Source organism: Vanacampus margaritifer, chromosome 13 (genome assembly GCF_051991255.1).
Source record: "Vanacampus margaritifer isolate UIUO_Vmar chromosome 13, RoL_Vmar_1.0, whole genome shotgun sequence".
In the NCBI taxonomy this organism is placed as follows: Eukaryota; Metazoa; Chordata; class Actinopteri; order Syngnathiformes; family Syngnathidae; genus Vanacampus; species Vanacampus margaritifer.
This window is the reverse complement of record NC_135444.1, coordinates 22,456,777-22,468,417: the sequence shown is the minus strand read 5'-3', so window position 1 is coordinate 22,468,417 and position 11,641 is coordinate 22,456,777. Positions and strand designations below refer to the sequence as shown.

Sequence of the window (11,641 nt, the reverse complement as noted above, 5' to 3'; positions counted from 1 at the left end):
TTATTTTTTTTTTTGTGATTGTGTAGCATTTTTGCAGGCGTGCAGCAGCTCATCGTTGTAACTCATTAACTCAGCCAAGCCTTGCCGGGCTGCTGATAGCGTGACGACGACACCAACATCTTTTACAGTCGCAAAGTGCGCTCGTTGCTACCGGCTCTTCCTTTTCAGATTCTTCTCTTCAAAAGGATTTGGACATTTTCACCCTCGCTGGAACGTCCGTGCAGGTAATACTGCCAATGCCAATTCAGTTCATCACGAGTGTAAATGTGAAGCTTGTTGTGTTTATGTTAATGTCGTTTGCGTTTTCAAAAATTGATATTGCGGTGAATTCTCTTTTAGAATACAGTATCAGTCGACTACTTTCAAAATTCAATTATGTGATATCTTCATATGATAATTTTTAATATTGCATTTTATCATCTTGTCTTCACTTACTGTACTTTGTTGATGGAAATCGATATACAGTAAGCCCATATCAAAACATTTAAACAACCCATTTAAATCAAATGATACCTGTTCTCACGCTTCTAGCGCGATGCTAACTTATAAAGCAAAACGCCATCGACGAGCTAGCAGCAATTAACTCATGATGTCATCAAAATGTTTGTTTACTAACGGTGCCATCTGAGCTGTCGCGTTGAGTAACTTTGAAATATTTCTCCCTGTTGACGGCAGCCATCTTTTGCACAAGTGACGGGGTTGTCCCGGAATCAACATGTCAGCCCTCTTGCCATCATTGTCATCATCATCATCATCATCATCATCATCAATGTTGCTCAGCTGATTGTGAATGCCTTTCTGATTAAATGGTATGTCTTTTATCAAAAAAGCCACAGAAGGTCAAATTTCACTCTGCATTGTCTGAGGAAAAAGTATCTAAAAAGTACTTTATGTGCTTTTGAGGATTTTAATTTCACCACAAAAACGTATACGTGTTTGCATGTGTATATAAATTGCTAGTAGACAATGTACAAACAACAAAATGCTTACTGAGAGGTTGGACATTTTTGGCTAACGTTAGCATTTAATGAGCTCATGGTGGACCTTCACTTAGCAACATGATTCAGTTAGCAAGCTTGTATGTAGCGTAGCTACTGTTAAAAAAATAATTATATATATATATATATATTTTATTTTATTTTTTATTTTTTTTATTAATTTGTTGTTACACACTGTAGTTGGCAAAATAGTGTAGGACATGCCAAAGTTGCTTACACTAAAAACAGTTGGGTCAAAAATGGACCGATCCTCTACTTGGGTCAATTTGACCCAACTTTAAGTCAAGAAATGGGTAAAACAACTCATAAATAAAAAATGGGTAATTTTGTATAGAACAACACAGAAAGTTAGTAAGTAGAGGATCGGTCCATTTTTGACCCAATTGAGTAATTGGATAAAAATGTATTAAGAACACTTACGTGCAAGTATTATATTATTTGTTTGTCCACTTGAGCTCACCGTCCTCACGTTCTGCTGTAGTATCTGACTCTGAAAAAGTGAAGCCTCACCTGGTGAGTGACGTGGGTGTCATCAAATGACAGTATAGAGTTAAAGAACTAATGATACATGGATTGTTGATTATGTTTTGTTTGTATTCATATATGCAGCTGCCTCGAGACAAAATTCTCCTAAGGGAGACAAATCAAGAGAAACCTTGACCCTTGACCTCATCGTCATCATCATGTTGTTCCTGGCTCACACAGCCCACTGTCAGTTTTTCGGCCTGCTGACCGGCTGCCTGGCGTGGATCCTCACCATGGCCACGACGGGCATGGACGAGTGGCGCGTGTGGCACGTGAACCCCGACAACCTCACGTCCGTCATCACCTCGGGCGTGGCCTGGGTGGGCATCTGGCGGGCGTGCTTCCACAGCCACGTCCTGCCCAAGATGGAGAACTGCCAGAGCATGGCCGTCTCGGACGGCTTTGTCCCGCTGGAAATCCGGGCGGCGCAGGTTCTGATGCTCCTGGCCGTGCTGGGTGGCCTGGCAGGCAACGGCGCCGCAGTCCAGGCGGTGAGGCGGGTCTACTTCTCAGTGGAGCGCCGCGGCGGTCTGCGTGCGGCCTTCGTCCTGGCTGGAGGCCTCTACCTGTGCACGGCGGCGCTGGTCCTGGCGCCGCTGGTCTGGAACACGAGCGCCACGGTGAACAACGCCACCATCCCCTTCCCGCCCCGCTTCAGGCTTCCCGCCGCTCCCGCCAGCCAGCGCGTCGGCACGGCCGTCGGGGTGGGCTTCGTGGCCGCCGTCCTCATGCTCATCAGCGGGCTGCTGTTTCTCGCCCACCGGCACGTGTGGCGCACCCTCGGACCCGAGCTGCGCGGATGGCCGATGGCAGAGGAGGACAAGCAAGGCCGGGATAATCCCGATTTTTTTCATGCTGATCAAGTGTTGTGATGGCAACATTGAAATATGACAATGCGACCTTGGCAGGAATTTGCAGAGTTGGAAAAGTTCTATGGGAATTACAATTTTAAAATAATTAATAGTTTTTTAAACTTAATATATTCTTTTTGGACTAACTTAAGTCAATCCTGTGTTACCAATCGATTTTTTTTTAAAGTTAGTCAACAATTCAATTTGTAACCTTAAATTGGTTCAACAATTCTCTTTTTAGAGTGTGGGGTAAAATGGAGCCGTTAAGGTTCTAAATGCCCTTGCATGTGGGCAAGGAGAGCTATCTATTTCACACTGTTGTCTGCTTATGCCACAACAAAAATAATTTTTGTACATCATAATTTGCCTTAATATAATGTTTTGTTCAAATTCAAGTCAATTAAATTGCCATGCAAAGTTTCTAATTTAGATTTTTTCCAAAATTAACTTAAGACTGAAATTTCTCATCTACTGGAAATGTTCTACCTCTTTGTAACACTAACATTGATCAACTACCTCTTTAAATACCACTTGAGAATAATCCCCACAAAATAAATTGTGATTTACATGACACATTTGGATTTTTTTAATTTGTGCACATTTTTATAATATAACCTAAATAAAATCTGGAGTAACTAAAATTAGACTGTAGGCTGAATCGCAAAAATCCACAAATATTTAATTGCATTGTAAAAAAACAACAAAAAAATAACTTTTTTTTTTTAATTAGTGCCCAAAATTCTTGAAGAAGCAGATAGATTGCAGATAAGTGCTTTGCACGAAAAACGGGTTTTGCAAAAAAATAAAAATAAATTACTATAAAATAAATTATTCTTGCCAGCATGACATTTGGATATTGTGAGCTATCGTTGATACCGATGCACGTCATGCATTGTATCGACACAAATATGGATGTTGTGCTGCCTTGATACACGTCAAATGTCACACCTGCCATGTATCACATGGTCATGATCCGAGCATGCAAAATCAAAATGGACATTGTGATGTATGAGGCATGTTGGTGGGTCAGCTTGACAATGCCAACTAGCATGTAGGAGGCTAACACGTGAGCTTTTGGAGAGGGGGGGCCGCCGGCCGGCCAGTGAAGAGAGAGGAGAGCGGCGGCCCACTCGGAGCAAACAAAAAGGCTGTTGAGCCGCCGTCAGAAACACAAGTCCAGCACGAGTGGCGCTCGGAGCACTGGAGGAAGGCAAATTCCCAAAAGTGAAGGAGCACGACGTTCCCATTCTCCCCCATTTGCAGATAAGACTGACATGACTTGTCGTTCTTATCTAATCTGCCGTGTCATTTGTCAGCAGAGTAAAACCTGCAAGCAACCGACCAACGTAGGAACAGCACGTAACAAACGAAATCCAAATAATACTCTGTTCAATTGTTTATTTTAAACTCAAGGTTAAGAAAAGACTGCAAAATTAAATGAATTCAGCTTTCAAGAAAAACAAAAATGTCAGGGAAAGCCTACTAGAACATCAGAGCTTTATTTGAGGTTCGTCAAAGGCACTTTAAAGTGGCAGATGTGGGCTAACCCTCAATTAACGTATTATGAGCGGGATTGGTTCATTCAAAATGCAGCCCCATCCTCCAATTACAAGAGGGTGTACACACATGCGCAACTGGTCAAAGATTTTTTTTAATTGAGTTGTACAAATTAAAATAAAACATTTTTTTAATGGTATAAATGAAACAGCTAAATTTGAAACAAATCAAGGTTTGATTAAAAAAAATTCTATAATTCTATTATATTTTGACAAAATATAAGAAATAATATTGAGGAATTATTTGGCAAGAAAGTTGATTATAGTATGAAAATTTGTACTCCCCCCCCCTCCAAAAAAAAGTTAATTTATGATCATTGTAAATACAAATGATTAAATTCTTCAAGTTTAAAATAAACCAAAAATAATGAAAACAAAGTAATTAGACATGGAAAAACAATAAACATGATCCGTTGAAATGATATTTCAATTAAATATTATTGAAGTCGCCTATATTTGATTTAAAAACATACATTTTATAATGTAATTTATTTCTTTTATAAACCATTTCATTAAACATTTTGACTAGAAAGTGATTTATTAGTCAAATATGTTTTTTTTTAAACCGTGGTTTGCATTCGAACCTTGCCTTTGCAGTTTTGCCTGACGTGATGATCGCGATCTTCACGTGACTTGACAAGATTTGTGACGCTGATAAAAATGTGCTCTCTGAACCCCAACTAACAACATCGTATCAAAACTTTCATCTTGCATCATAAACGGCTCGTTGTACCGTCCACGCAAAGATAAACGATCCTGATAATGCTCAGTTTTCATGTAAGGATTGTGCTTTTATTTGAGTACATTTTACGATCAGTACTTTTTCATTTCAAGAGTTGAATCAGCACTTCTACTTTCACCATTTTTTTTAAAGTTATTCTTTTAATCTGTGCTTCTACTTTATTACAATAGTGTGAGTTTTTTTGCCACCTCTGATTATAAGACTTCATTCTTCCAGCAGCTTTTATTTGTTTGTGTTCCAGTCACGTTAGCAGGAGGCCATTTTCTAAACCTGCGGGGGTCTTAATAATCCCAAACAACATCTTGTGTGTGCGTACGTGTGTTTTCCCCCCGGCTGCCCAAACTCAGCGGGTAAGATGTTCAGTCTGCTAATAGACGTCCATTTGTGTCCAATCTACATTAATAAAGATCATTTGTGGTCACATAATACCCTTCAAGTCATGCAGTTGGCCACTTTTTTTTTTTTTTTTAGTTGATCTTCGACTAGAAATGTCCCAATACATTACAAATGGATGACTGAAGTCGTCACAGCCATGTTGCAGTCAGTGGCGGGCAGTGCATTTGAAACCGGAAGTCGCGACTTCCGACTTCCGTTTTTCACACACTTGCGCTTGTTTCTGGTTGCAACGTGTGGGCCGCGTCCCGATGTGTAAAAACCGGAAAGCGGAAGTCCGTGGCATCTACCCCAGAAACAATATTTATTTATAAAAATATATATATTTAAAAACATACATAAATGTTAATAGTGTCCATCATACCAAACATGCTGATTCAAGACGTTTTGCTAGCTACGAAGGCAGACGAAACGCCGAGCGTAATTCACATTCCAACAGGTAAGTTGATTCAAAAATTCAGATATAGTCTGAACTGCCTAACAATACTGTATTTTATTTTATTTTTTTCCATTTGTTTGATTTAATAGCTTTTTGGGCAAGTTGGCGCTGAAATGATGGCATGCTAGCTGTAACGTTAGCTCGTAGGCTAGCCACACTATGCTTCACAAAACTCTCTGTATAACTATTTAAAACATTCGCTCGTTTTCTCTTCACACACAGGACACCACTGAATTATGTATTTATTTATATTTGGAAGTCAATTGGGGGGGTTGTAAACAAAAATGTTTTTGGGAACATCTAGCAGCGCAAGCCCAAACACCAATCAGCTATGCAGCCCCTTTTTTTTTTTTCTTCCGCCACCCGCAAGCAACCTGTCGCCTACTGTTTCCAAACATTCTGAACCGGTCAATTAGCCTCCTCTTATGAGAGCAAACTCCACATGTCGTATGTTTGTGCGATTGTTACTTTTCAAGTGAAGCCGGCGACCTCCGACCGTTTGGCAAAGTCGTGTAATGAAGCGAAAGTGGGGGAGCCGCGAGGGCGACCTGCTCCGGCATTCTTGGCAGTGCACGCCGCCCATTAAGGCGTTCATTAAACGCAGCTTAGCTCGGCCGGCGAGCAGGAAATGCGCTGGAATTAGCCTCACGCTGCGTTTTTCCACCGGCGGCAAAAAGGGGAGGGCGGGATCCAAGAGACTGCCAGCCAATCGGAAGAGGAGAAACGCGCGCAGCGCTTTTTTCGTGGCGTGACGCAGTGCTTCTCAAACTGGGGTCACACAAGAAAAGAAATCACATTGTTGGAGATGTTTTCTAGGCGGCGCTCGAGTTATGTCGTGCTATGGTTTGATTATATGCACAACCATCATAAAGAATCATGGTCAGCACACAAACTATTGCACAAATAGTCTTAGCTCATGTGGCGCCTAGAAAATATCCCATTGATACACCCTCAATAATGTTTGTCATTATTATGTCATATGTAATGTCATTCTCTGCCATTGACGGCTATAGACGTCAAAAATGAATTTGAACAATTTCTATTAGTTTAACTTTTTTTTCCCACTTTTGTCAACAAGAGTATGAAAACCTAAAAAAAAAAAATTGTACATTTACAACAGATGTAAAATTTGATTGTGAGTCATGTGAAAAAAACTATTTTTTAAAGAAAAACTTATTTAAAAAAAATATATATATTTTTTTAAGGAAAAGATTATTAAAAATTAGGGGCGCCAGGCGATTAAAAAATGTAAGTAATCGCATGACTTCACTAGTCTAAATTTTATTTATTCCAAATGTACAATCGTTTTTTTTCTAGGTTTTTATACTCTTGTTAACAAAAGTGGGGAAAAAAATGTTCAACTAGTAGAAATAGTTCAATTGAAATTTTGACGTTTATAGCCGTCAATGGCCTGTGAATGAGTTAAATTTGCTGACAGGCATTGTGACTATGATGATTCTTAATGATCATATAGCGCAGCAACTATCATACAACATCCCCGTGATACAGTAACAAACAATGTAACCTCTTCATTTTGGCACATAAAACAAATGAGCTCATTTTAAATTCACAATTTTTGGGGGCTTGAGTGCCGCATAGAAATCGTTTCACTGATATGGAATGTAATGCTATTTTATTTTTTTTTTTTAATCCTATAGCACATAAACTATCATACAAGAAGACTTTTAGCTTGAGCGTTGCCAAGAAAACATCCCACTGATGCAGTGCCAACAACGATTAAACCACTTCCACATGTCATCTCAATATGATTTATTTTTGATCAACAATCAGCAACATAAAACAAATTAGCTCATTTTACAGTCACATTATTTTAGCTCGAGTGCCGCATAGAAAACTTTCCACTGATACAGAAAGACTGAAATGCTATCCACTAAAATTGACACACACGTTTCTTTATGATCACATAGCACATAAAGTGTGATTAAAAAACAGGATCGTTTTAGCTTGAGCTCCGCCGAGACGACATCCCACTGATACAGTAACAACAATGATTTGATTTTGATTATGATTTATTTTGATCATTCGGCACATTGAACAAATTACACTACCGTTTTAGTTCTCATTTTACAGTCAGAATATTTGAGCTCGAGCGCCACCTAGAAAATGTTCCACTGATCCAGGAAAAATATCATGCTCCTAAAAACTGACGCAATATGATTCTTGAAATGATCATAGACCACATAAACGACAACTATCATACAAGGTGTAGTTTTAGCTCGAGCGCCGCCTAGAAAACGTGCCACTGATAAAGACCCAAAAGACATTTGATTGATTTTTACAGGTGACAGCAGCTTCTATTCCTTTATTTACATGTTTATGTACATTTCAAAAGTGAAAAGTATTGATTACTTCTTGATGGCGACGCTTTCCAGCGATCGGCGTTCATACGTACTCTGCCCGCGCCAGCACCGTGTTCATCACCTGGTACCTCCTCTGCGGGCCGGCCGGAGGCGTCGGCTCCCGTCCTGCCGAGCGGGCCGCCAGCACCAGGAGCAGTCCGGCCACCGCCAGGAGGAAGCCCCCCGCCCAGCCGCAGAACAGGGCGTCGCCGAACTCCCAGCGCGGCACCACGTCGGGCAGCGTGTCGTCGAAGAAGCGCACCACGGCCACGTGCGCCACGTACGAGACGGGGATCAAACACAGAACCCCGGAGAGCATCCCCAGCACCCCGGCCGTGGCGGCCAACGTCCTCTTGGCGCCGTCCTCCTTGCAGCCGTTGACCAGCGACAGGCCGGGGATGGCCACCAGGAAGCCCAGCGCGCCCAGCGCCAGGGAGGCGCAGGTGAGCACGCGGCCCAGCTTGAGGTCCGGCGAGAGGCCCAGCAGGCTGTCGTAGGCTCGGCACTCCATGCCGCCCGTGTCCTGGACCACGCACGTCTCCCACAGGCCCAGCTCGTAGCTCTCCACCGGCAGAAGGGACGTGGACATGCTGAGCCAGCGCGGGGACAGCACCGCCCCCAGGACGCACAGCCAGGCCCCGGCGTACAGCAGCATGCCCAGCGGCTCCAGGGCGCCGCCGCAGCCGTCCATTGGCTTGACCGAGAGATGCTTGCTAAGAGGCTGGAGGGCCCGGGAGCTCCTGGCACCAAGTGCTGCCGCTGGGACGAGAGCTCATCCTCTACTGCAAGGTGGGAGGGAGGGAGGGAGGGAGGGGGGAAGGGCCCGGGCCCTCCCCTCTGTGGCCCTCCTGCTTCCTGTGCCAATGGGCAGCAGTGGCAGAGCTGGGCAGAGGTAGCAAAAGTTTCAGCATTCTGTTCTTCAGGAACAAGTACAAATAGAAAGGGAAAAAATGGAAAAGAATTTGCTGTCAAAGTTAATCGACAAGTAATGGATTATCAAATTAATCGATGACTGTTTTTGGAATCGTTTGGAGTCATTTTCAAAATGAATCGACAAGTAATCAATTTTCAAATTAATCGACAACTGTTTGAGTAATCGTTTGGAGACATTTTCAAAATTAATCGACAAGTAATCGATTGTCAAATTAATCGATGACCATTTCAATAATCGAGTAATCGTTTGGAGCCATTTTATAATTGAAAATTGTCCAAATCCTCTGATTTCAGCGTATCAGCAGTAATTGTTGATTGATTTCTGTAGTCCTTCATGAAAGATTATCTTCTGTGTTTAATCAAAATAAGAAATTTGCAAACAACTGTTTTTACTTTGGAAAACAATGGCCGAATCGTTAACATAATTCAACATCAATCTACTTTTTTTTTTTTTAAATCACTATATGAATACGAAGTACAAAATAAACAATCACTGGTTAATAAACTGTAATCAGAGAAAAAAACACTTTTGTAATACACTTTAATACCAAATTAAAATGAATCTGACGAGTCAATTAATTGATTGAATAATCGGAATCCGATTAGTCGATTAATCGATTCTAAAAAATATTGTATAGTGACAGACCTTAGGGATCGTGATCAAACTTGTATGCAGTCAGTCGGCCCATTTAAAGGATGACTAGTTGGTAACACGATTAGTGCTGTTACTATCAAATCTTTTGAAAATTGATTATCCTATTGATTATTCCATCAAATAATAATTCCATCCCTGGAAAACGAATGAAAGAGATGGAAAATTTGAGCAATAACAATAGAGACTAGAACAACCTCTAAAGAAAGTAAGGGTGAATTCAAAGAAAATGGAGTCCCTATTTTATTTTATTTTTAATTAATAATGTGCATTTTCCTTGAAAATATCCAAACAGAGCCGCTTTGGTAACATCTTGTCTACAAGGCTGCAAACACTGCGGCTTATTGTGTTGTGTTGTGTTCACACGAGCTCGACGCGGCCTGTGGGAGGCGGCTGCCGGTCACGGTTCGGATGGGAGATGGGAAACACACGCGCGCACGCACACACACACACACGCACACACGCAAGCTATGCAGGAGATCAAAATGCCGAGATAAACTCCCCCTCAGGTGGAAAACAAACGCTCAGCTGACGGCAGTGACGTCACGTCTCGCACGCATCGGTGGTGGGAGGTAACCAAGTACAAAAGCTTTTTAATTTTTTTCTGACCAAACGTTCCTATCATGCGATTTCGTTTATTAATGATTTTTTTTAAAACAGTTATAAAGCAACTACTGTATACTGAAAATGAGAAAGTAATGTATGTCCATATTTTATTCACAAAATACTGTAAATGAATGAAAACCAAAAAGACGAACATGGATGAATATTAAAACAGCTTTTACTCAACGTTACAACAAACGTATAAAATGATTTTTTTTTACGGGGAACTAATGACGTAAAATGATGCGATGTCTACATTTGATCAGCAGAGGGCAGCATTCGCTGTCGTGTGATGCGCCAAGAAGGCTCAATCATAACACATTAATAATGCTAGAGCTGTTAAATGTTTTTTTTTTCCCCTTAACTATATATTTTGACATCATATAGTTTAGGAAAAAAGTCTCAAAAGTGTTTTTCATTAATATTCAAAGAACAGCGCTTCACAGATGTGGGGGGAGCCCATAAGATGACAGGAAAAAATGCATGACGTCATAAAGTGAAAACGAGATAGTTGCAATACTCGCATTGTGCCTTAGGTGGCGGTAATGTATAACAAACTAGTCAAGCCCTCAGTCTTCGTACTGGAGGGAAAACTTGTTTTGGGAAAACTTTTTAGTCCATTTGACATTAATCTCTATTTAAATGGTCGAAACAATCAACTAAATGACAATTTAAGTGGAATTGTCTGAGTTTAATGTCACGAATCAATAGCTTTTAGTGAAAATACTAAAACATTAGCGGGGATTAGCCAAAGTCAAGTCGAGTGACCAACTTTAAAAAAAAATAAAATAAATAAATAAAACTTTTTTCTTTTCTTTTTTCTTTTTAAAGGGGCTGCTTTAAAGTGGACCCGGAGAGGGAGGCAAGAGGAGGGGATTGGATAGAGGGGCCAAACTCGCCCCTCACGTCCGTCCGTTTATGCAAATCCACCCCGGGCCCGAATAAGGACACGGAGGAATGAAACATGGTGGCGGAGGGAGCAGGCCAACATGGAGGCGAGAGCACCGTGAGAGCGCCGCCGCTGCCGCCGCCACTTCCAACTCCTTCTTCAACCGAAAAGTTTGCTCTTTTTTTACCGCGGGGCCGCGATGCGGTGAAGAGGGGCGAGCGGTCGGCCGGCCCGCGGAGACACTGAGAGGAAACGACAACGACGACGACGACCGAAGCGAAGAAGCAACGGGGCTGGAGCCCTCCGCTCTGCAGCGGCGGCCAGCCGCGATGCCGTGGCCGGGCGGAGGCGGCGGCAAGCGGCGAGAGAGCTCCGAGCTCCCGCTGCCCGCCGGATGGGAGGAAGCCCGAGACTACGACGGAAGAGTGTTCTTCATCGACCACAACACCCGGCAAACTTCGTGGATAGACCCCAGAGATAGGTAAGACACCCCAGTATGTCATTTTTTCGCGTTTTATTTCGAAACAAGTAACAAAAAGATGCTTTTGAGGATTTTTGTTGTGGCTTTTTTTTTCTACGAAAGGAAGAGTTGACGCAGATTTCAACCCCATCATCACTCACCCTACTTAGCCCTGCTTGTGTCGACTTCCTAAAAGTGACATTTTACATGTTTTTAAATATTTGTTGTTTCCATTCACTT

At 41.9% G+C, this 11,641-nt stretch overlaps 3 protein-coding genes across 5 annotated transcripts in view; 2 read left to right on the top strand and 1 right to left on the bottom strand.

Annotated features, from left to right (window-relative positions):
• The first annotated feature begins 175 nt into the window (after positions 1-175).
• cldn34a (claudin 34a) lies at positions 176-5,102 on the top strand. Its single transcript, XM_077583952.1, has 3 exons — positions 176-224; positions 676-809; positions 1,608-5,102. The coding sequence occupies exon 3, from the start codon at positions 1,682-1,684 to the stop codon at positions 2,393-2,395; it is 714 nt and encodes a 237-aa protein (XP_077440078.1). The 5' UTR covers positions 176-224; positions 676-809; positions 1,608-1,681; the 3' UTR covers positions 2,396-5,102.
• A 2,157-nt stretch (positions 5,103-7,259) lies between these two features.
• Positions 7,260-8,632, bottom strand: cldn33b (claudin 33b). The gene has a single exon (XM_077584092.1). The coding sequence runs from the start codon at positions 8,553-8,555 to the stop codon at positions 7,908-7,910; it is 648 nt and encodes a 215-aa protein (XP_077440218.1). The 5' UTR covers positions 8,556-8,632; the 3' UTR covers positions 7,260-7,907.
• Positions 8,633-8,692: 60 nt separating this feature from the next.
• Positions 8,693-11,641, top strand: part of wwc3 (WWC family member 3) — a 30,765-nt gene continuing 27,816 nt past the window's right edge. Inside the window, exons 1-2 of one of the 3 annotated variants that reach the window (XM_077584077.1) lie at positions 8,693-10,021; positions 10,884-11,422. In XM_077584077.1, the coding sequence (XP_077440203.1) occupies positions 11,010-11,422 (413 nt within the window). In that variant the 5' untranslated portion in view covers positions 8,693-10,021; positions 10,884-11,009. Of the gene's footprint in view, positions 11,423-11,641 lie in introns of all 3 variants that reach the window. The other 2 variants (XM_077584078.1, XM_077584076.1) reach the window with 2 other exon arrangements.

Bases quoted from the DNA above. Each gene is read 5' to 3' on its own strand.
- cldn34a (XM_077583952.1), top strand. From the start codon at position 1,682: ATGTTGTTCCTGGCTCACACAGCCCACTGTCAGTTTTTCGGCCTGCTG.
- cldn33b (XM_077584092.1), bottom strand. From the start codon at position 8,555: ATGGACGGCTGCGGCGGCGCCCTGGAGCCGCTGGGCATGCTGCTGTAC.